Here is a 25324-nt window from a genome sequence, read left to right as displayed (position 1 = left end):
CAAGGCTCAAAGAGGATCAGTGAGAGATCCAGCGTTTGGTTAAACAGCCCTTTGATAAAATTCTGCTCCCTGCATCAGGCCGTGATGGCGGGACTCAAGTGTACCCCAGATCTGCACTGGGTTAGCTGCACTCTAGCCTCAGGCTGGGTATTGGCAGGGTCCCCCAACCTTCAGACGCTCCTGTCTCCAGATGTGCACCCGCCTGAGGGTCTGTCAACTAAATGAACTTGATAATAACTCCTCTGATGTGGCATGGTGGGGACTCCCCCCCATATACACATTTTTTTTCTTGGTGCATTATAGTTGTACAAGTGATGGATTCGTTGTTACATATTAGAACATGCACATGATGTAACAATATAATTTGGCCAATATCCCTCCCCAGCACTTCCCCCTCCCTTGGTGCCTACCACTCTTTGTTCACTTTCCTCTTCTGAGCTCCCTTTGATTTTTAAGAGATCTACCCCATGGTGGGGACTTAACGTCATGGAGCAGGGTCAGAAAACCTGCATTCTTCAGGGGCTCCAGGAGAATTCCTTTTGGGAATGGGATTTTGGCCAGTTGAGAGTGGTTAGCCTGGGTGCTCTCTTTGCTCCTGGCGACAAAGGAAGGGCTGAGCTTTCACATAGGAGGCATGAGTAATGGAATGCAGTGACCCTGGGCCGTGGCAGCCCTAGCCAGCCAGAGACCCCAGGTGGGAAAAACCTTGGCGACACAGTGGAACTGTGGCCAGTCACTCTTCTCCTTTGGGAAAGCCCTCTTCCTTTCCATCAAGCCTTGGAAGGACTGTGCTTTATTTTTTATTAGGGGAAAGCAGCATTTCCTTACCTTTTATACGAGTCCCTGTGCCCCCAGTTAGTCAAAACACAGGGCGATTCCACCCACAGGTGCACAGAAAAAGGTTCTGCTTCGAGGGCAACAGCAACTTTGAACCAAAAGGCAAACTATTTTCTTTGCAAACTCCCCCAGCTCCTTGGGCACATTCCACACCAAACACGACAGCCTCGGGTGACTGTGGCTCTTACGGAAATGTGATTCCTGCTAACTCGAGGCAGAAAGGAGACACCCGAACCAAACCCCCCTGATGAATGGACTAACAAAATTTCCAGTTACCGGCCCTGACTGGGGCCGGGCCTGACTCTGGAGTTCAACCTAAAGAATAATTTCCACTGGCAGTTCCTGTAAGTGCCTCCGCCACGACATCAAACAGGGTCTTGGCCGGGGTCCATCCTGCGGGGTGGCAGGGGGAGGCGTTGAAACCGCTCCAGGGAAAACAGTCCCAGCCTGAACATTCCCGGGCTTCAGGGGATGGGTATGGCCGAGTCCACTGCACCCCCAGGGCTTTCTGCATGATCTAACTCCTTCGGTAAATGAGGGAATTTTTCCAGAAGCCAGAGACTCAGTAAATATTCCTGACAGCCTTCAAATTGCAGTTAAGCCCAACTCACCAAGGAGTTCCTGGTTCCCGCCCATGAGAGGCCGCTCTTGAAAGTCTCAGGGTTGGAACATGGCTGTTAATTTTCCCCTATTTATTATGCGTCAGGTTCAGGTGCTATCGGATTTATCTACAGGGCAGCCGCTACCCACCTGCCCCGAGAAAGGGGCAGGAAGTTGGCAGAGGAGAGAATCCTTGGAATGATAGCTGCTGACACAGGTTCACTCCGGGTGGCGAGGGAGTGCAGGGGTGTCGCCGGCCCTGGACGACGCTCTGTTCTTTTCTGTGTTTATTTATTTACAAATAATTTTATAAAGAAAGAATGACAGAAATCCTCCCTGGCTCTCCTTGGCCCCGCAGCAGGAGTCTCAGCCACCTTGGTGCACGTCAGGCACCTCACTGTAGAAGCAGCACTGAAGGTGCACCGAGAATCCAGGCCAGTGGCAAATGATTCCTAATGCTTCCTGCATGATAAGGAAGCGTTTTATCCACAGAGTTCAGGGTGCTCGTGGCTAGGTCACAGCCCTGGGGTCGCCCGCATGCAGCAGGGAGCAGAAGTCCGGTGGTCATGTCATGTGCCTGCTCGGGAGATATTCTAGCCTAAAGGTGAACTGTATGAATCGGAATTTCAGTCAAGAGTTCTGATTCCCAAGATCCACACTAACTTTCTCTGTTTTCTAATCATTCAATGACCTCCGCTAAGCGCAGAGAGCCGTTGCTCTAGCACATTTAAAAGGAGAGAGGAGAAAGGAGACACACTGGGTCCCATAAAGTGGAGTGTCACCAGCTTCCAACAGAAATGAGACCCTGGCTGGTCTTCAGCACCAGAGAGAGGGAGTTGGAAGAGGGGAAGTCAGCGACATGGATCCTGATAAACTCAGCTGTCTGAGAAAAACAGCGCCCCATCCCGCAGCTCCAGCCCACGCAGGACACCTTAAGGAGGGTCTGGGCCTCCGCTGCCCCCCGCGAGCCTCGCATCCAGAAATGAGCGTCTCCCCTCCCCCTCCCCAGCCCTCCCATCCCCCATCTGGTCTGCAGCCCCTCCTTTGATCTGGGGCTGGCTTTGGTCTGGTGGGTACAGGTGCAGTCCACAGAGAAAATGCAACTCAAAAGGGAAGGGCCAAAGGACGTAAGGAAGAGAGGCGGGGAGGGCCGCTGAGCCCAATACCCAGCAGAAGCCGTGCGACACCAGGTCTGGGGGCCTCGTTTCCCCCTTCTAACTGGACAGAGGGAATCCGGGCTGCTGTGAGGACTAACGAAGCTCCTGCTGGTGCCTGGTACTAAGCATGATTGGTGTGGGTGAAGCACACCATAGGGGCAGGCAACATCTCCCATCAACGGGAACGTCATGTCACTAGTCTGGCTTGGACGAAAGACACATGCAGGGCTCTTGCACAAAGCAGCCCAATGCCTGCAGATGGCTCTTAACGTGTCCCACGGTGGATGCCAGGATGCTCCTAAGTGTCTGAGGCACGGGTGAGGCCTTCTTGGCTGTGGGACTGTGCGGGGTTTTCAATATCAAATGCCTCCTGCCATTTGCTTCGTGGATCCAACCTCCCGGCCCAGCTAGACTGATGATCCCAGGAAGACAAACTGTGTCTTATCTCTGTGCTCCCGACACCAAGGGTGAGACCAGCAGTACAAAGCCCTCGAAGCCCTTGCGAATGTTTAAACTGAACGACTTCAGGGAACAGCCGCCGTCTCCTCCTGGCTGGTCGCTCATCTGTAAACTCGGGTATGGATCAATCTATGGCTTGACAATCCCCCGGGGGCCCACTCACCTTTTCCAGATGTAGATTTATCCATCGAGTAAAAGTCCTCTTCTGCACATTTTCCCTCTCAACTGAAAACAAAGAATTGCCATTAGTGGGACAGCAGGGGACAAATGGCAGGGAGGCCTGCAGAATCCTGCCCTCCCCCTTCCCAGGGGACATTCCATGCAGTCTGCAGAAAGAGCCCTGTGGTGTCCCAGGTCAGAACAGAGACTTCCAGAAGGGGGTCGGCAAGGGCTTATGTGACACCCTGAGCCCATTTCCCCAGCCCCAGCCCTGAGCAAATGTGTAACCCACGAATTCAGACACAGGACAACATGTTCTACGCGACTGGCCGTGAGCACCTGGACCTTTGACTCTGCAGGATCAGAAGCGCTGGTGGGAAAATACAAGCGAAGCCCCCGGCAGTGGTGCTGCTGCAGGGTGGCCTGGTGCAGACACAGGCCTGAGTACCTACAGGGGAGGTGGGCTGGGGTGGGGTCGACGATTAGGAATTAGGATGGGGCCTGGAATGTGCCAGAGAGTGCTGGGAGAATTTGACAGCTGTGGGTGAGGCTTAGCACTGTCATCTCTGGGCTTTGTGTGATGGGGTCAGCCACCCACCCCCGTGCCCAGTCTGCACACTGAGGATAAGCAGCCCATCCCCCGGTGCCGTGAGGACACTTGGGCTCCTGCAGTTCCATGTGCAGCCCAGTCCCAGTCCCTGGCCACTCATTTTTGGTAGCTACTGTTTTTAGACCCAGGAAGGGAGAATGCTGCAGCCACCTGCTTCCGCACCTCGGTGACAGAGGACACGAACCAGGACCGGGTGCCTTTGTCTCGGGAAGGATGCTGCCCAGCTGGGCTTCTTGGCAAAGTTCTCACCATGAAGGGCCACTGCCACCACTATCCCTTCCAAGCGGTTTGTTTACATGAATCTGAACCTTACAACCCCTGTGCCAAGTGGAAACTGCTGTTCTACAGATGAACAAATGGGCTCAAAGGGGCCCAGAGTTTGCCCAGGGCATCAGTGGGAGAGAGGCCAGGGTGGCCCTCAGGACTGTCAGCCAAACTGCCGGTGCCCTGCCAACGGAGCCAATGACAGCAAAGGAGTCTGATAGAAACCACCGTGATTTGAAAAAGAGCCAATGAGCACGAGGCAATGAGCCCGTGCTGCGAGGCAGACGCCGAGCTGGGCCCTGAACAGGCATCAAATTGTTAATCCTCACTAGGGCCCCAAGGCAGGCACCAGGACGACCTTCAGATGGGACACCTGGGCACAGGGAGAAGCCATGCTTGGCCAAGATCACGCCATCAGTAGGGTCATCCTCTCTATTTTACAGATGAGGAAACTGAGGGGCAAATAGTAGGCAGCCAAGCTGGGGCGCTGGGTGCTGAGCTCCTGCTCCCGCCCCAGCTCCATGGCTGGGACCATCTCAGGGTCCTTGGGGACCCGGCCTGTGTTACCAGGGAGGGTCCTGGAGCAGTGGCCTTTGCAGTGGCTGCCTCTCAGCACCAAGCTGCCACCTCTCTCAGGAAGTGTCCCTGAAGTGCCCAGACGACGCCTCAATTACTAAACTCTGGATTTCAACATATTGGAAGAACAAATCACAGATGCCTAACACCATCTCACACTTCTCTGGCAATAAGAGCACGAGAGCCAATTTATCTCCTGGAGGAGAAAACAGGCCACGGCTTTCTGTAACAACTACGGCGCCTTTTTTCCTCTTGGCCTCATAATGAGGTAGATAGTGACGCCCATAAATCAAATTTTAATATTGTGCCTTTCAATCTTCTTAATTGAAGAGCCAGCAGACAGTAATTATGCACTTAACTGTTTTTCTCTCATTTTCCTCCTTTTCTGAAGTGAAGGTCGCTGGCTCTAGGCATGAGAAGGAAAGATCTGATTCCAGCAAGCTGGGCTTCAGGGCTGGGACTCGGGGGAGGAAGGAGAAAAGCTGACAGAAATGCGAAGACGGACGCGGTTTGCTGAGACTGATGAGTCACAGAATCTCAGAGACTGCTGGAAGCTTGGACTGTATCTGGTCCCGAGCCTCATTCGAGATCTTTCTGCACATACAGATCTGCCTCGTTCTCTTTGATGGCCACAGTGTTTGCCACTGTGGGGCTTCCTCCTATAGGCATCCTGGTTTCACTGACCTTCGTGTATGAATGTATAAATGTTATTTCTTACTCTCAACAACTAAAAGTGGAACTGTGGGGTCTTAGTGGTAGGCACATTTAAAAATTTAATAGCTACTTCCAAATTGCCCTCCCAAAAGGCTGCCCCAGTTTATACTCCCACCCCCCACCTGTCTTTAAACAAGTTTATGGGGACTGTAAAGTATTTACACACACATTCAAACATGCGGACTGGTTTCTCCATCTGGGCTCAGAAAGAGCAAAGTATACCCCTGAAACAGAGGTGCATTTAGTAGAAGTTGGTGAGAACCAGGTCAGGCTGCTACTTTAACTGCACTCGAGGGTGTAAATGAGGCGGTGGGTGTCTGCTGGTCTACACATGCCCTCTCCATCCACTCAGAGGTCCGTCCGTCCATCCATGCAGCCATCCATCCACTCCCCACCTGCCTATCTCTGCATCTCTCCATCCACCCTCCCTCCCAGCTGATATTTATGCAGTGACTACTCCATGCTAGGAACCATGCCAGGCTCCGTGGGCAAAGTCAACAGTGAAGAATTAAGCATCCATGGAATCTGCACTCCAAGAATTCACAGTCAAGCAGGAGAGAAAACATCGATGTCACAAGGCACATTTTGCAGGGAGAAATGAATTAGAAAAGTGGAGGGTGACGGGGATGGGAAGAGGTGACTTCACACCGCATGGGGTCCTCCCCCAGGGCCCTAAGAGGATTCCACGGGAGAACTGGGACCCAGAGGGGCTGGCAGAGATGGTGTGTGCAAACCCTGCCCTGACTCAGGGCACCTCTGGTGGCTTCATTTCTATTCTGGCCAAGACCAGTGGGTAAACCTGAGCACGGATCAACTCTGACAGCCATGCTGATCCCCAGGAGGGGCGGGTGACGACTAAAGGACATCAGAGGATGGGAGCTGAATCATAAATAGCAGATGAGTCTCAAGCTGAAATAGGGTGTGGAGACCATATTTTCAGGACCTGAAACTGGGACGCATGGCTCAATACACAGGAGAGAGACAGCGAACCCCAGGCTCACACAGAGCGACCTTGGGCAAGTTCACGACTTTCAAAATGCCTTTGCCTCCCTCTCCCTCTCCCTCTCCCTCTCCAGAACAAGGACAGCCCTGCCTGCCTCTCAGGAAGCTATGGAGACGGCATGAGATCACTCCAGAAAGCCTTGCAGCCTCCCCCCACCCCAGGCGCTCTCCCAGTCCCCCGCCCCAGCGTCCCAGCGCCACGGACTTGGGGATTTTGTCTGGTGTCTCGACACCCAGGCCTGTGGCTCTCACATGGCCTTCTCTGTTTCAAACTACCCGCCCCCGTCCTCCAGACACTTCTACTCTGGCTTGCCAAGACTCCATAAACTTTATATAGTTTCCATAAATCCAACGGCCCCTTTTTTCCTAGCACGTTGTAAAGGTGTAGGAAACCATTTCTCGGGAAAGGCCTGGCTTTCTCACCGAGGGTTTGTGGGGCCCGGTGTGGGTTTACTGGGCAACAACAGAGTAATAACAGTGCTGTAAAGTCGCCATCCCTGCTCTGCCTGGCTGGCCAGGCTGCTGGAGAGCGGGCAGGTGGGCAGGGGGGCTGCCTGGGCCTGGGACTCCAAGGACCAAGGCAGAAAGGAGCACAGGCCCAGCCTTGGGGGCCCAACGCCACTGCCCAAATTCCCAGGTGTGACTCTCTAGCTCTGGCTTCACCAGGAACAGACCATCTGAAAACAGGAGGAGGGACATTCCTCTCTTTTCCAGGTGTCCAGTGACCAGCTCGGGAGTTGGAGCCACAGAGAGAAGGGCACTGCCACTGGCAGATAAAGTGGACTCATTCGCACTTGTGCCCTCTTTTCCTAAATCCAGTTTCCTATACAGTATTTCCTTTATGCTGTCCTGCTCCTCCCTGCACAGCGGGGAAAGGCTAGGTGGCTTCACCTGGTTACAATGGATTACAGGCTCATTGTAAAAACATGCACAAAAGCCTAGAGAGAAGGGTCTAAAATCTCCTGAAATTTCATTCTGCCCAGAAAAAAACACACACAGCTAACACATGAAAGTACTCGTGCAATGTCAATGTAATGACTCAGTTTCTCAAAATGTGGCCCACAGAGCACCAGCATCCCCAGCTTCTGGAGTGATAGTTAGGATGAGTTCCTGCGCTCCACCTAAGGGTCACCCACACTCCTGGCAGAAGCAGCACTTAACCAGCTTGGCGGTTGACGGTGCCACTTGTTGGCAGGAGGAGACCATTAGCACACTGGCTTGGTCCTCTGGGCAGAGCAGCCAGTGCCAATGGGAGTGTCAGCCTGGTGCAAGAAGACCAGGCTATCTGAGCCAGGTTCGCAGGCTCCACCCAGGCCCATCGACGGGGACAGGGCCCCCAGATTCCATGCTTAAGACCATTCAGTGAGGTATCACACAGGGTATGGCTTTGGGGCACCAAGCAACAAAAGAGTCATTTCCTATCTGTTTTCTACCCGGGTGGGAGTGGCTTTGGTCACTAAAGTCCTGGCTGGGAAGCGTTTTGGCTTGGGCGGCCTGCAGATCAGAATGTCGGGAGAGTGGAGACCACATTTTTATAGCTTCAGAGACGCTGCAGACGTCAGGAGAGGGACAAGGGTGAGCTACGACTCTGCTTATCTCCAGATTCCCAGTACACAGCTGGGGGGTGCAGGGCTGGGCTGGTGCAGACCCCAGGGCAGTGCCCCACTGCCTCAAGCTGCCACCAGGGCGAAGGCTCCGGGGCGAGGTGCAGAGTCGCTGGAGGACAAAAGGCCCACCTTCCCTCTGCGGTAGATGAGGAAGCTGTAAATCAGCCAGCCCACCCCATCAGCCAGTGCTGTGAAGGCTCAAGCAAGGGTCTGGGGCAGCAGCAGAGGCCACGGCTTCCTGTGCAAAAGCTCCTACGTTTCTACAAAGCTGGTCTAGCACTGCCCCATTTCACAGATAAGGAGCCTGAGGCTCCAGGAGCGGAGCTCAATTCCCGTGGTCACCCAGTGGAACACCAGGGTGTGAACTCAGACTGCCTGGGCTCCAGGCTGACACTCCCCTGGGATTGCAGGCCGGGGGACATCCTTCTGATGTGATCTCATCATCCCCTGGGGCGTCTGCTCCTTGGTCAGCCTGGTGGTCTCAGTGCCCCAAACCCACCACCAGCAATTACTCCAACCTAGCAGCTTCCCTCCCCCTCCCCCATGCCACGATCGACTTGGAATCCCCCAAGGTCCAGTGCTTGGCCACTGGTTGTCAACAACGGCGCTGGCTCCCCAGGAGATGAGGCAGCACATGAAGAGCATCCTGATTCTCACGACATGGGGCACCACTGGCATCCTACAGGTAGAGGCCGGGACGCCACTCAGCACCCTACAAGGCCTGGGAGCCCCGACAGCGCAGAACTGTCTGGCTCAGAGCATCAGCAGACCGCAGGGGGAGGAAGCCTCCGGGGAGCCCGTGGACCCACGGCCGCACAGGGCAGAGTGACCTCTCAGACTCCCTCCCGTAGAACACAGAGAAGGGGGCAGAGAAGAGGGCTCTGCCAACAAGCCCTTCCGAGGGCCTGGACGAGGCCAGTTCTGCTGTCGGGGCCTCAGTTTCTCCGCCTGTACCATGGGAAACTTAGAGCTCCCTTTACTGCACCATGGGATGGCCACCACTCTTCAGTGGGTCAGGCAGGTGCGGACGGTGTGCCAGCAGGGGACAGAGGAAGGGGCAGGGAGGGGAAGGATGAAGCACAGGGCAATAGGAGATGAGGAAGAGGTTACTGGGTGCTTTAGAGGTCTCAGCCCACAGGTGGCCAGCTCCACTGCTCTGGGCCCGAGGTGAGGCCGAACTTCATGGCTGCAGGGTGTGTTGGGGGAAGCAGCTCAGGACATGGCCCCAGGAAGCAGAGGGAGAGCTCCCTTCACCGTGGTCAAAACATGAACTCCACAGGCCGCCCCCAGGACCCCCTTTCCCACCACGCCCTCCTGCCCACAGCCCCGGCTCGGTCAATTCCTATCAGAGGATCAACACGCTGATTAGGTCACACTCTCGTAACCCAATCATTCCCCTCCTAGACTTTCTTGCATTGCCTCTAGTGTGAGCTTTTAGGGGGAACCTCATATCCAAACCGTAACAGGGGGACATGTCAAAAGTGCTCCATAAACACAGCTAGTGCTCTACCTTAACTCTGGACAAATTACTAAACTCCCCTAAAGCTGACGGTCTTCTCTATAAAATAGAGACAGTGCTTCCCTCGGGGGCTGCTGAGGTGACGCAGCCTGTGCGTGCTGAAAGCTGTAGGAAACAGACTCGCCCTTTACTACAGCTTACGGCATCTCAAGACGGGTCTGCAGGCGCGTCAAGTGGCCTTCCTCTAGCGCTCCTGGTGGAGCCGGCTTCTTTCCCCAAGTTCACCTGGCAGCCAGGGAGGCGGGAAGCCAGCTGGTTCCTCAAAGCTGGGTCAGAACTTGGGGCAGCAGGGAGGGCGGAGCCCACCTGGACCCCACCTGTGAGTGTGTTGGGGGATCACCCACCCAGGACTAGGACAGCACGGTCATCTGGCAGACAGCAAGTGGCTACTGGATGGGAGGGTCATTTGAAGGTGAAAGGCCCCTTGCACCCTGGCTGTCTGGAAGGGTGGGGACGGCAGGCGGCAGGAGGCTCCCGCTTTCCAGCCTTCACTTATGCTCTGTGCAGGGGTGAGACCCTGGCACATACCTGCTCCTGTCACACAGAAGCACAGGGACAGCTACAGCCTCTGCTGGTGACAGGCGCTGGCGGTTCCTCTGACACTCCCTGGTCCAGATATCTCTCACGTAAGCTCATCTCCAGCCTGCCCTCTATCTGTGTGCCCTGCATCCAGGATCCAATCACAGAGCAAAACTATTCAGAAAGAAAACTGCATCTGTACCAATCGTGTGCAGACTCTTTCTTGTCTAAACAACACAGCTAACAGCCATTTACACTGCACTGGGTGTTCAAAGCAATCTAGAGATGCCAGAGGAGCCAGGAGGATGTGTAGGTTCTGTGCAATACTACCCTGCTTTAGATCAGGGGCTTGAACACCCGGGGGTCCATACTGAGGGTTGGCTGTATTAGCACACTCCTGACACCCCCCACGTGCACCTTCCCATTCTCAGTCTGAGCTGGCTTCTTCCACTGTCTGGAAACTCATCCTCCTCCCTGGCCCAATTTCCTCCTCTCTTTCCCTAGTTCAGCACCCCCCGATAGCGAGTGTCCTCCTAGGTTCCAGCCATAAGTCCACAGTCAGGTGGCCTGGCTGGGGGAAATGCCACCAGATCACACACCTCCTGATCTGCGGACAGTGCAGGAGAAGCCAGCCCTGGCATGGCCCCACCTGCCCTCTGCGCTCCCTGCTGACTCGCAGGGCACCCGTGCTCTGCCCCTTGTGCAGCCAGCTGGGCCCACGGTGGTTTGGCCCCTCTCTCCATCTTTCAACACCTCCCAGAAACACAACCTCATTACATGGCCCCATGCTGGTTCACTCGAGAAATAAAACTCAGAAACAAATTAAATGGCAATTTCTTTTTAAACAGGAGAGGGGCCAGGCTGCAGGAGTACCAGGCCAAGCTCCTCTGGTTCCGACTCCTGGGGGCCACTTCCCCCGTCGGCTCTGGTGGTATTAAAGTCAAGGCCTCCATGTGGTTTTCTCCAGCAGTGATTTTGCATTTAATTTCCTTTGTTTTTCCTCCCTGAATGTTTGCTCTGACCCAAGTCCCTTTTATGGAGACTTTGGTAATAAAATGCAAACCCCTCCTTGGGACCACAGGCTGAGCAGCATGTGACTGCTACAGATCAGGGTGGGGGGCGGCAGGCCAGCCTGGCAGGGATCCTCGCACCCACTCTCTGGCTCCTCTGCCACCTTCTCTCTGCTGTCCCTGGTGCAGAAGGTGAGGAGGGAGTAATCTGCTCGAGCTGGTGCAAACCCGTGCCCCCACCCAGTATGTGCCCACGGAGACTCAAATAAAACCGCCAAGGCTCATTCTAACTGGGGACTTAGATCCAATTCTCTCACAGGTCCCAGAGGCCACCAATTAACATACCATGTCCTGCCCCACTAGGGCCCTGCTTCTCAGCTGCTCCAAAACACATAACCCAGGGCTCCAAAGAGCTAGCCCCAATTACACACCAAATTAAGTTTTAAGCTATATATATAGGGCTGGTGCCTGTAACTAAAATAAAAAAAAATAAACTTGCTCTAGTTTTTTCTGAGCGTGATTCTGTCTAACCTCAGTGCTAAACCTCAGCTCTCCTTGATTTACGACAGATGACGCCAGCCGGCCATAAAAACCTAAGCTGAGGAATAGGGATTTTAACATTTGCCCAGATGGGCAGGCCAGGGCCACAGGCCCAATCTACTAGGCAGACTGCCCCAGTGCATCCAGGTAGGACAAGAGTCCAGGATTTAAGTGGCACTACACAACCATCTGCACACGCACCTAGTCAGCAGACATTGATGACTACACTCAACCATAAATAACAAGACATGGGCCTTGTCCTCATGGGCTTGCTTTGTCAGGATTGGAAAGGATGGATGGGGGAGGGAAGAAGAGGGGAGGGAAGGAAGAACATTCCCTTTCACATCCCAAGAAGGTTCACCTTCTGGGCCTCTGACACCATGATCCCTGGGAGGACTAAATTCTCTGTTGAGGGACACAAATTTTTGTGATGATTTTTTTCTATGCCAATGTCTTCTTGCCTCTGGCTTCTGAATACTAACTTGAGTAACTCCTAAAGCAATGTTTCCCAAGCTATACTCTGTAGAGTACTAGTTCCAAAATGCCTCTCAAAGAGGCAGAGTTGATACGAAAGTCTGGGACATATGGACTATCCTGTCCCCCGTCAGGTATACTTATGATCAGTAGGTTTAAGGTCCCTGTAGGTCCTATCATTTAAAAAACTCGGTTTCACTTCATTTGAATTACATCCATTCGAAACAAAATCCTCTGTGTAAAACAAACTACAATATCTTTATATCATCCTGCTTTAGAAATACAGAGAGACTTCCCTTAATGGGAGGAGATGTCACTACTAGACCCACACACAGATGGGAGGCTGGGCAGCCACACGTCCTGTGGCAGAGTCTCCCACATCTACCAGACTTTGTTTCCTCTTCTTGGGAGAAGAGCAGTACTGCATTCCAGACTCCTGTGCAGGTGGGTGGGGTTGCATGACTGAGCCCTGGCCAGCGGAACGAAGGTGAGCTCAAGGCATGTTACTACAGATGGGGCCCCTTACCAAGCTCCCACGCAATCCCCCATCCTGGGACCCCTACCTGGAGGTGACCCCAAGAACCCAGAGGAGGGCAGAACCACAGGGGGAAGGAGTCTCGAATCCCGAGTCTCCTATGGACAAGGGTGACCTGGCAGAGGAATGTCACTGTTGGACTGTTGGGTGAGAACTAAATTGGCATTGAATTCAGCTGCAGTCACTGTGGGCTGCTGTGGTAGCAGCTGCCCACCCCAGCGGCCACCTGTCCTGAGAGAGAACTAAGGCCCAGGGCAAGGAGGAGGGGAGAGAGGGAGCATTTATAAGGCCTGTTAACCCTCACAACAGCCTGGACAGACAGGGATGGCACTTCTTGGGTGGATGGGGACGTTGAGTCTCAGAGTGGGGAAGGTGTGCCCCAGCGGACGGTGGTCCAGCTGAGAGAAGTCTAAGGCTGGTCAAGAGGAGCAGGTCACGTGCCATGCTGGGCTGCTTGAGCCCTCGAAAGCACACACCTGGCTCAGGCCCTTCCTCTAGCGCCCGTCTCAGGCTGGGAGAGCTCAACTGCAGAACCAAGGCGGACCTGGTGGGCTGTCCCACGTGAACAGCAAACACAGCAGCGTGACCAGCCAACAAGGAGAATCAGCTTGACCTCCTGCATTCAGCTATTTTTAAAAAGGAGATTAAACACAGCCTCACACATGACCTTGATTTGCATTTGAAGCACATCTGTCTTTAATAAAACACACACAGCCTTCAAACACCAGTGCTTGGTGTGCACAGAGGGCAGCCAGTCACGAGGCTCGCCAGCGTCAGGGAGACCAGCTGTCCCTGAGTACCCAGGACCAAGGGGACTCCAGCAAGATGCTCAGTACTAAAGCTGGGCATGTCCTAGGTACACTGGGAGGAGTCTGCCATCAGGCACTATGTCCAGGAGAGCAGGCCCTAGAGGACCACGGCTGGGACGGGCAGAGAAAGGATCCACAGGGGTACAGACAGCGAGAAGCAAGGTGGTTGAATGTAGTCCGAGTGAAAGGGGAAAGCAAATCCTGGAAGGAATTCCCACTTACCACACTTCCTGCCAACAGAGAGCGACACCAGTGTGGATTTAAATTCCTCCCCGAGCAGGAGAGGTGAAGACTGTGAACTGTGACGGGAAAAGCCAGAGGTGTCACGTTCTCCTCCAGCTGGAAGTGGCCCCGAGATTTCATGTTAATTAGGACAAAGGTCCCCAGGCTGCCTACCCAGAGTCGGGGAAGGGGACGAGCTGTGTCAGTGTGACAAAGAGCAGGGATGCTCACACACCATGGGAGTGCTCACACACCCTGCCCCTCCTGTGCTCCCTGGACAGCCACCTGCATGGCTGTGCCTTTCTCATGCTGTGATGGGAGTAAAACCCCAGGCAGGTCTCACGAGCCCCCCCACCACCACCACCACCTGAGTCCGGATGAGGAGATGCAGGAACTGGCGCGGGCCCAGTCCTGGACAGTCACAGTGGCTATACCAGTGGAAGTCAGACCTTGGAATGGAAGGGTCCCCAGGGTGCTGGTCAGACACTGAGCCTCTCCCTGGGATTCCTCCCCAGCCAGCACTTTCTGCACCAGGATCAGGCCCAAGAGCACAGGTCTGGCTGCCTAACAGGAACCATGCTCACACGGCCGCGGGCAGCCAGCCAGGCCTGGCCCAGGCCCTGGTGTCTTGGCACTAGGCTTGAATGAAGGACTGTCTCTTAAGGAGAAAAGAGGCACCCTGCGTGTGGCACTGTGTGCCTGAAGTAATCACCCTGGCTCCAAGGAGTTTCTGGCTGGACACTCTGGGTTGCTGAAAAAGCCACATATTGGATTCACTCTCTGCCCCACGCTGTGTCCTGGGTCCTTTTCTCCAAACCACCCACCCTGGTATTGCTGTGGTGTGTGCCCCTCTTTTGTGGAGACGCCCCTCCCTTGCTGCTGATCCATGTGGGCCCCAAAAGCCAAGGATGTGGTCACTGGATCAAGATTGAGCCTAAGACCCTTCCTGGGGAATCCAGAATGGGATGCCACCAGGGTCCCTGGATGGAGGGATGGTGAGAGGGCCATTTGCTGTCATGTGGACTGGGCAGCAAAAGACCAATGAGGAAGCAAGAAAGAGAGATGGGGAGGTGGTGGGGGCATGCAAGGGAGGCCTGTTCTGGCCTGTTCCTGAGGCCCAGGCACACCTCTGCCCTTGGGTTCATTGGGATCTCCGTAATCAGAGTAAATCCAACTTTACGGTTCAATCATACCCTCGTGGGTTTCTGTTAGTTTAAATTAAAAGCATCCCAGCTAATTTCATCAGCAAGCAAATTGCAAGTGAAAAGAGAGAAAAGAGAAATAGTAGGAGAGGAGTAAGAGACACAGCGGGGGTCTGGGGATATAGCTCAGTGGGTAGAGTGCTGGCCTCGCATGCACAAGGCCCTGGGTTCAATCCCCAGCACCACACACACTATTTGTAATCAAGTCATGGAAGTTCGAAAAACATAAGTCTTAGAAATATATTAAAAAAATGCCAAAATTAGAGCAAGAATTAGGGAAATTCAACACACTAATGAATGTTAAAAATAGCAGCAAAGTGTCCTTGACCTGAACTTCTCTGATCCCCATTTCATGGCTGACCAAGAAAGGAACTAGGTCATTCATTTATCAAGTGACAGAACAAGGTTTCAAACCCAGCTGGGCCCTGAAGCTTGCGTCCCTAACCATGACACGTCCTGCCCACTGACCTTGCCCTTGCGGGGGGGGGGGGGGGCAGAAGACACTCACAGCTCTACTCACAGAGGTCCCAGGACCAGGAGGACATCATTAAGAGAACCATGCTAAGTCCTTCCGAGTCAGATCACAGCCCCCTGCGATGATGACTGCCACCATGGCAGGTCCCTCATGGTAGAGGGACACTTGCAGTGGTTCCATTTTTAGCAACTTTAAATATCTTAGCCAGTTCTTCCCCCAGCCCACAACTTCTGCAAGGGAAGAATCCTGTCTTTCAAATAAAAAAGCCATACAAGGGCAAGCAGGCCCGAAGGTAGGGACAACGGAAATAGGGGACAATTACTTTTTCTTACGAGCTTGCCTGAGTATTTCATTTTCCAACCATATTGCATGGGCGTGGTAGGAATTTTAAGTTTTATTAAAAAATAATTACTATGTACTCAACTTTATGCATGAAGCACTATTTCTCTTGTTCTTAATACTGCTGGTGAGGAAATATTTACTTATGTAATATCTGACAAAAGAATTTTCTCTTTAGAAAACAGATAGCTGTAACAGAAAAATTGAAAAATATAACAAAGAGAAATGTCACCTGGATTAACTTATATGGACACCTCATTCCCTTCCATTCTTCTTTCTGTGTTTTATATTTTTGCTGGCTTTTTCTCCAGAATTTGTCCATACTGTGTGTGCAACGTGGGGTTCCCCTCTGATTCTGAGCAAGTGTATAGGCAAGAAGAGCCAGACACATTCCAACCTGGTGGAGCTGGCCAGTTGTCCATCATTGAGATTCAAGCCTTGGCTGAAACGGCACAATAGTACCCCGTGGTGGCTCTCTCCCTCAGGAGGAAGGTGATCAGGTCTGTGATGGGCAGCTAACGGGGTGAACTGTGGCACACTGCTGGCTGCTTTCCCAACATCCGCTTATCCCTTCTTACCGACAAAAGCCCCATTTTGAGTCAGCCATCTTTCTAGTTGAAGAATGAGCATTTCCCAGCTTCCCTTGCAGCTTGGGGAGCCATGTGACTAAGTCTGGCCAATGAGGTGGGAGAGGAAATTAGTGGGTGGAGCTCCCAGGAAATGCTCTTCACCAGGGAGCAAAGAAGGCTGGTGTGTCTCTTTAATTTAACCCTCTGCCTCCCTAGAATGTAGCTGTCAGCTGGGGAGCCTCAGTAGCCGCTGCTTAGAATGACCAAGCATGAAGACAGCAGCAATTTCACAATGGCCACACTGGACTCCACAACTGGCCCCGAATGCCTATCTCTGAGCTTCCCCTGGATGCAATAAATCAGTCCTCTTTGAAGAAGTCACTCTAAGTCGGGTTTTTGTTACGTACAGCTGAACACAATCCAAACAATACCAGAGACATCCCCTTGTTATTACAAACCCATCACTTGTGATGGAGAACAGACCATCAGCCCACCATGCCCCATGGTTGGCTATTTAGACTAGCTCCAATTGTTTCTCGCTGCTATAAATACTTCGGTAATAAGCATTTTTATACATAAACACCCCAGGCCCTGGCATCCCTCTAACATCTTATAGTCTGCACACCCTGTTACCACCACACTCTCATGAAGCCAGAGGAAAACACCAAGACAAGATGGCTCTGGAGCCCCATCAGAGGCCCCACTGCCAGCGGGGTCTTCTCACATCTGCTCAAAAAGCTGCTTAACTTCAGTCGGTATGGGCTGCTGAGCTGAAAGCCAGAAACGGGAACAATTACCCACCCTGACAGCGAGGGACAGAGCCGTCCAGGTCCTAAAACTCTGCAGATTAGCTCCACCTGAGGTCACCGTGGTAAGCCAGGACGCCTGTCTCCAACCCCGGGGTGCAAAGAATGAATGAATGCAGGAGATTAGGCACGAGTAAGGGCTCGTAAAGACTCTATATTGCTCAGGGCCTGCAGAACCGTGGAGGATTGGCCCAAGTCTCAGGATGAGGAGCCAAATGTCTGTGTGTGGGGTGGGGGTGAGCAGGTGGGGGAGGAATGGAAAGGACAGGCCCTAGACAAGGTGGCAACGACCAGGAGATCTTGAAAAGGCATTAGGAGAGGGCTGGTCCTTAATGACAGAGCCAGAAGTCTGTTCTAGGGACCATGGGGAGCCCAACAGCACCTCCTCTAACCTCTAGACTTCCTGAGCGCTGTTGTGACTTCCTATGTGGTGAGGGGTGTGCACTTGGTGCCTGCACTGGGTCCCCAGTGTGTGGTGGGGGAGGGGTGAAGAGCCAAAGACATTGTCCGTCTTCTCAGTTTTTAGATGACGGTGATGAGCCGAGCCCGCCATCTTGCATTTTGGGAAGCTCTGTGTGCCTCTGCAGTTGGTATTTGATTTGTGGCTGGGGTCCAGTCATTCTGACTGTGAAGTGAACTCCACATTCTCACCAGCCAACCCTATAAAACCAGAGACATAGTAAAAGGGACTCATCTCCCAGTCAAGCGGTCTTTGCACTCTTTAAAGCACATCTGGTTCCTACCTGCTCAGTTTGGAACGTCTTCAATCCCATAAACAGAAATCATTTGTTATAGGCCCAGGGGGACCTGGCATCCAAAGCCTACAGGTCACCTAAGACCCTGGGGTGTGAAACTAGGAACTGAAATTTGTTACGTTTGGGGCACTGTGCTGGGAACCTGTGAGATGGGTTTGACAGATGAGGAAACTGAGGCTGAGAGACGGAAGGCAATTTGATGCTCAGGATCACATTGAAAAGAAGCTGTTCTACGACCCAGGCAGATCCACCCTCGTCCTGGAGTAGCTTCGCCAGAGGATCACAGGCCTTTGCAGATGAATGGCCCCCTCCCTTCTTCCCTCATTCCTTTCACAAGGAGCAGCTGGATCTCTCTGGAGCCCGGGCGATGGCTGAGACACATTCCTCGCTCTGCTCATTCTCAAAGCTGAAGGTCCGTGTTCTCAACTTAGGTTCAAGGGCCAGAAACAGGCCCGGCTGACTTCATGCCGAGCAGTTTTCCGCCATGGCCCCTGCAGAGGAGGATTAGTGAAGCAAAGCCCAACTTGATTGAAAAATACCTTCCCTCCAGGCTCGGACCTGGCTGTGCGCCTCTTCCTTCCAGCTCTCGCTGAATCTGGCCCCAAGACCCGTGGACTCGGGGTGGTCCTTCCTTCTCCACGGGCCGGAAATTACCAGAAGAACACCAGGGGGTGCTGAGCAGGCCATCTGAAGCAGGGTAGCTGCTGATTAATGTGTTTTAAAAGTTTAAAAACCAGAGCAGCCAAATGTGAGGAAGAGGTCAAGGGCAGGCATCCCGGAGCACGGGGTAGGGGCCGCCAGCACCACTTACGGGCTCCATGATAGTGGCTAAGCTGCTTCGTCTCAGGATCCTGGTCGGCAAAGTGAAGGTAACTGTCCCTGGCACCGTGGGGTTGCCACGAGAGCTGTGGTTTGTTTGCAAAACTGGCCCAGGGCAGTGGGTGGGGAGTGGGCAGTCCCTGCCCTGCACCTGAGCCGCCCATCACCTACTGTCATCAGTCAACCAGGTCCTGCCGTGGATTCTGAGCAGTAAAGAAGCTGGCCTTGACTAAAGAGAGGTCTGGTCTTTGCCCCTGGCTCCTGGGAGCTAATCCATGTCACACCTGATAAGAGGCGACCTGCCAGTGTTAGTATGGGGCGAGTCACACCTGCTGGTCTCAGGGTGAGGGCTGGCCACACCTGGAGGGCGGGGTGCTGGCCATGCCAGGGAGACCAACCCCAGAACTGATGGTGGGGCTTAGGTCTCCGGCATCAGCCGACCTGGAGAAGGTGTTCAGCCATGTGGGCGCTCTCCATGGATCCCTCACCGCGCCTTGGTTGCCAAGCCCACCAGCAACCCCTTGAGCATCCCTGATTGGCAGTACTCCATGCACTCTGTCACACAACTGCAGGAGGATGGCCTCCCAGCCCCGTGGGGAAACAGGGACATCTGCCATCTGGAATCTGGTTTCTGCCCTGTGCACCTAGCGCTCTGGTGATGTGAACCACCCGCGTCTCCTGTAGCAAACCGTAACTGGGAGTACTGCAGCTTCCAGTAGCTCTGAGTTCTTCTAATGGAATCACTGGACTGAACTTGCTGTGAGTGCCAGAAATGAGGGTGGTCCATGTGGAGCCTCAGCCCTCAACTCAGGTGGTCAGGCCGCCTCCAGGCCTCCTCCTGGACTCCAACCCTCCCCACACCTCATGCCCACTGTGACCCAAACTGGAAAGAGCCAGGGCACAGAAGGGAATTTATGCTGGTACAAAGCAAAGACACGACCTTAGGGGGGCCTCAGCTTACCACCCTGAAAAATGGAACCACAGTGCTCACAGCTCCAGGTTGTGACCTGCTCACGCCTCAGAGCTGGAAAGCAAGAGCACAGGACTCAACTCTGGGCCTAAACACTCTGTACACGGTCTTCATCATCCTCCTGGGCTGGGGTGCTGGGGTCAGCTTAGGGTCCGATAGTCTCCCCTTCAGAAGGAGGTCTAATTCACATGGGAAATGCCATTTTATATATTTTAATCACCACAGTTAAAATTAGGGATCAGTCTCACTGACACACAGGGAGAAGTAGGACTCTCCCGCCTAACACTGCCTGGTCACACAGGAAGAACGACCTGGCCCAGGCCCCAATCAGCAAGATCCAAACAGATGCTGCCCAAGGACCCGGGGAATCTGTCCTGCCACCCTCACAGGCTGAGTCCTGCCCAGGGACAGGCTCCAGAGCGGTCTCAGGACTAACAGAGCCTGGCTCTCCTCTGGGCAGCAGCACAGGTGGGCAAGTCTCAGGTCTGGGTCTTTGTCCCCACCTACACAATGGGGTGATGGTCACAGCTGTCCTTTCTCAGTGCACCGGAAGGTGACAAGCTCAGACAGGCCCAGCACTTGATCCAGGAGCCGAGGCCACCCCAGAGCCTAGCAGTACACAGCACTCACTGCACCCAGGGGCCACCTCGGCCCCAGCGCTGGCTGGAAACTCAAGTTGACCCCGGGGCAGCCGGGGTATCAGGAGCGATTTAAGCATGATGTAAATCCGGCCTTTGCTGTTACACAATTTCATCCACAAGAAACATTAGAGGCAGATGGACAGCTGCCCTCAGCTGACCAGAGCTGGCTAGAGCTGCACAGGAGTGTGACACCAACACACACTCACAACACTCCCCACACGCACACCCGCACACCTCCAACTTCCTCCATGTGGCGCTCTCTGTGCGATGAGCCCCACCTACGCACACTCGACGTTACAACTGCTGTGAGCCGAACTGCCCCCACCCCCTCCCTGCAAACTGGACGTCGAAGCCCCCAGTACCTCAGAGTGACTCTATGGGGGGAGGGCTTTTAAAAAGTCATTAAATTAAAACAAAGGTTTCAGGGTGGCCCTGATCCCACTTGACTGGTGTCATAGAGGAGGAAATCGGGACACACAGAGACGCCAGGGGTGTGTGCACAGCGGGACCACCACAGGACCTCCAGGTAGCAGGCCAGTGGCCACCTGCAAGCCCAGGAGAGAGGCTCGAAGGAACCCAGCCTGCTGCCCCTCCATCTCAGGCTTCTGCCTCCAGGAGGGTGACAAAACCCACTCCTGGTGGAAGCCACCAGCACAGCCCTGGCTTCTTCCTGGCTGTTTCTGGATCCGCCCTTCCCACTACCCGACATTTACGGGCCAGCACGCCCTGCCCAGGTCCATTCCTACAAGCATGCTTCCTGCGCTCCTCAAGGTCCAGGGCTGCGAGGATTGTAGCGTCCATGTGTTTCTCCACCACTTAGCTGTGCAAACCGTGCCCTGTTCTGTTAGGATCCCGTCTTTTTAATGTGTCACTGATGAGAATTTAGAGTGTCACGCCCCAGCCTTATTTCCCTCGTCCCTCCCTTGTGTTAGCATGGTGGCTCGGGCCACCCTCATCCTGTTACAGCAGAACTAACCATCCTAGGTTCGGCACTTTGCCAAATCCTCCTTCCTTTGGCGTGGCCAGGTACGCTTTCTTCCCATTCTACAGATGGGCAACCAAGGCACCGGGAGCCAAGCGCCTGCCTGAGTCTTCCACTAGGTGTGGCAGAGCTGTGATCTGAGCTGGTTCCTGAGCGGGGGTGGGTGGTTAGGTGGGTGGCTATGCAGGAGCGGATGCCCTGCATGTCCCTCCCCACAGGCGTCCTCCACCTGAGTCCCCATGTCCCCGCCACCCACTCCTCAGCAGCCTGCTGGGCCTAGCACTGCCGTGAACCCCACTCTGTTCAGGACACCCCGCCTGGCGGTGCTTCATGGACGGAACTCTCCTGGTTCTGAGAGCGGCCTGAATGGCGATGGAGGACGCGGTAACCAGTGGCTCCGTGGCTCCACGGGCAATGGCAGGATTCAGCACTCCATCACCCTCAGCTCCTCTGTGAACGTGCTGCCCCACCTCCCAGGCACCCCACCTCCGCTGCCAGGCTGACTCCTCCCGCTCCTGGCCTCTCCTGCGTCCACTGCACAGAACCAGACAGAAACCACCAGAAAGAAGGGGCCTCCTGCTGGAGCGCTTCCATCAGCTCACGGAAGACCACGCTGAACCACACAGGGGTCACAGGGCAACACTGCGCAAGGGACAACGGGGACAGCAGAAGGAGGGCTGCAGGTGGCCAGCCTCAGGTGACTCCGGGTAGGAGTTGGGGTGGAGGGGGGCCTGGAGGTCCAGGGGTCGGCATAAGTGGGGGGAGCCGGCCTCCCCCTGACTGCATTCCCCTCAAGGGGAAACTCGGAAGGGGTCCGACAAATGCCTGGTGACCAGTGAGAGTCCCACAGCCCCGGGAACACTCTCTGAGGGGACTCACTGCCCTGGCCTTGAACGCCACCCAGCAGGCTCAACAGACTCATTAAATCAGAGCAGGTGTTCCTTCAGGCTGGGATGGAGCTTCACCTGGAAGAGAAAGTTCTCCAAGAGATTTAGACAAAGTGCAGAGACAGGCACAGGCAGAGAGGGGACAGGGACTGGCAGTGCCCAAGTCCCTGCTGTCCTTTCTCCCAGGGCTCAGCCAGCTTGTCCAGCTCTTCTTCCTGGAGGTCTGTGTTGACCATTCCCCTCTGTGCTTAGGTCACCTCTAGAGAGGTCCAGCTGGGCTGTGTCACTTTCCACCAAGAATCCTAATGCTCAGGCATCGCTGTCCCTTCCTCCTGGTAAAAAACACGAGGCTTGGGGCCTGTGCTCAAGTGCACGGTGCTGGCAAGGTTCAGAGCTAGGGTCGGACCCCTCCCTCTGCATGTGCACAACAGAAAGGTCAGTCGCTGAGGCTGTGCACTCCTGGAGTTGAGGACATGAGTCATCCGCGGGTCTCAGCGCCCCTCTTTCTCCTCAAGCCCCTCCTGTTCCCCACCACAGAGATGCTGAGGGCCTGAGACTGTTGCTCTGGGTGCTGGCCAGGCCAACTCTTCCGAGTTGCCCAGGGGAAGACGCAGAGAGGAGGCGTGTCCACAAGCCCAGGAGAGTGACTTGCACCCAACCCTTCCCTCACCACCCTGGGAAGAAACCAGTCCTGCCAATGGCCCCTCCATCTCAGACCTACGGACTCCAGAGCCGAGAGACCCTCTGCCATTGAACCACCTGCCCACCGTGTCCGCCTGTGGCAGTCCCCCAAACAGCAGACTCGAATCATCAGAGCAGCTCAGGGTGGGGTGTGGAGAAAGGACTGGAAATGGGACCCAGGAGGCCACAGCACCATGGCCACAGGAGCTGCTCCCAGTGTTTGAAGGACATGCTGCCCAGGAGCCGCCGTCTCCTTGACCACATGGCATAGGAGGAGCTGACATGTCCTGTCCCCGCCCACCACAGACTGTCCAAAGCCTGGAAGAGGCCCGTGCACGGGGCTGGTGGGAACGGCCCCCTCCCCCAGGAGAGATTGGCAGGCTCTGGCATGGGCTGCCCCCTACAGAAGAGGGAGTGGGTGCATGTGGTTCACCAGAGGCCCAGAGAGCCCAGGGCGAGGGAAGGGCGGCCTCCGCACACCAGCAAGGAGGCTGGGCCTCCCACATCCCACAGCCTCAGGCCTAGGGCCTATTATGAAGAGGCCTGTGGAAAACAGCCCGAGGACACGGGAGCTCATGCCTGAGGGCTGGAGCCACCGAGCCTGGCTGTGTGTGTGTCTGTGTGTGTGTGTGTCTATGTGTGTGTGTGTGTGTGTGTGTGCATATTTGCGACTATGTGGGGAGGAGAGCGTGTGTTTGTGTGGAGTGTGTGTGGGTATCTGTGTAGTTCCCGCACTTGCGTGTGTGCAGTGTGTATAGTGATGCTTGTGTGTGATGTGTGTAACACATATGTTGTCTGTGCTGTACATGTGTGCGTACATGTTGAGGTGTGTTTGTGTGTGCTTCTGTGTGTAGTGTGTGAGGTGCGTGTGTAGGTGGCATGTGGTGTGTGGGTGGCAAGCTGTGTGTGTCTCTCCAATGGGCAGGGGGTGCATGTGTATCCCTCCCGTGGGCTGGGGGTACGTGTCTGGGAAGCGGCTGGACCTGGAGGCTGAGGCAGCCAGCCAGGCCAGCGGGGCTGGGAAAGGGGTCTAATAATGCCTGGTGACCTAGCTCTGGGGCAAGGAGGCTGCGAGGTGAACACACAGCTCAGAGGCTGGCTGGCCGAGCTCCAGCTCCCCGCCAGGCGTGACCTCGGGTGCCACAGCCAAGGAGGAAACGCACACTTCACAGGACACCCCACCCCTGTCTTGCAGGCCCCTGGGAGGAAAGGACACAGGCTGGGTTCCCACGGAGCCGCTGGGCGCAGGCCAGGGAGACGGTGTCTGGATCCGCGAGGGAACCTGTTTTCATGCCTAGCTGGGGGTCTGAATGGGAGTCTCCTTGTGTCTCGCCCTGTCCCCCAGCCTGGGGTGTGGGCTCCCAGAGGAGGACTGGGCCTGATTCCCTGGAGTCAGATGCCTACTCCTAGCTAAGCTTATCTGCTGAGTTTACCAAGGAAGAAGGTCTGCCCCAGTCAAGACCATTCGCAACTTGGCCTGGTGCCTGGGTGGCCCCACCCTATGTCTGCTGCCCTTCCCTCTCTCCTGCTCCTACCCTGGGCTGCTGCACACTCAGGCTGACCCCGCCTGCCCAAGGCTCCAGGCTGGGCACACCTCCTGCTGGGTCACAATCCCTAGATGTGTGCCCTACTCTCTCTGCTCCCCACCCCCACAGCACCCCAGGTAAGGACCTCCTCATCCCTAGAGCCTCCCTGCCTCCTGCAGTGTGTGACACACAACGCCCCAGGGGCTCAGTGAGAGTGTCCTTCACGGCCACTCCTCCAGGTCTGCATTGATTTGATCATTCAAAGAATCCATCTGCTGGGTGTGGTGGCTCATCCTATAATCCAGAGGCTCCAGAGGCTGAGACAAGAGGATCACAAGTTCAAAGCCAGCCTCAGCAAAAGCAAGGCGCTAAGCAACTCCGTGAGACCCTGTCTCTAAATAAAATACAAAATAGGGCTGGGGATGGGGCTCAGTGGCTGAGTGCCTCTGAGTTCAATCCCCCAAGAAGAATCCATAAAACAAATCCATGAACTGTCTATTTGTTGAAATAACTGGACACTAACACACTGGTCCCCCGAGCAGAGGCATCATCTCAGACCCACACAGCCACGGGGAGCTCATGCTTTTGTCACACACCAAGAAAAACGGGTGGGAAAGCCACGAAGGTTTTGCAGTTCTGTGTCAAATCAGTGGTAACATTACACCTGCTGTAGGGCGGGCTGGTGGGGGTCAGACCTTGGAGTCAGCAAGGGAGGCTTCCTGGAGAAAGCGGCTTTGCGTCCTGAGTGACTGGGAGCGCCCCGGCTTCTCCCTCTAATCCAGGCAACTGGCGTATTCGCGGCACCAATGTTCTATAACGCCGCTGTGAATGCTGAATCAGTGAATACCGAACCACCGACGCCCCAGGAGAGGTAGGGGCAGGCGCCTACAAACCACTGGTCACAGCATTTTCATTAACAGTTAATACAAACCTTGTTTTATGTGTGTTTCAGTTGAAAGATGACTTGTTTAATATGTGTTGATCCCTCACCGCTGACCTCAACAGCAACTGTCCAGCCACGCCCTGACAAAGCTTAGCCAACGCACCGCTTTTCTCTGT

At 54.6% G+C, this 25324-nt stretch overlaps 1 protein-coding gene across 2 annotated transcripts in view; it reads right to left on the bottom strand.

The window, feature by feature from the left end:
• Clmn (calmin) overlaps positions 1-25324 on the bottom strand; it is an 88079-nt gene that overhangs the window by 25929 nt on the left and 36826 nt on the right. For both annotated transcript variants that reach the window (XM_026411776.2, XM_026411777.2), the window contains exon 2: positions 3217-3278. In XM_026411776.2, the coding sequence (XP_026267561.2) occupies positions 3217-3278 (62 nt within the window). The remainder of the gene's footprint in view (positions 1-3216; positions 3279-25324) is intronic.

This window comes from Urocitellus parryii, chromosome 6 (assembly GCF_045843805.1).
Source record: "Urocitellus parryii isolate mUroPar1 chromosome 6, mUroPar1.hap1, whole genome shotgun sequence".
NCBI classification, from domain to species: Eukaryota; Metazoa; Chordata; class Mammalia; order Rodentia; family Sciuridae; genus Urocitellus; species Urocitellus parryii.
This window is presented reverse-complemented; position numbering and strand designations above follow the sequence as displayed.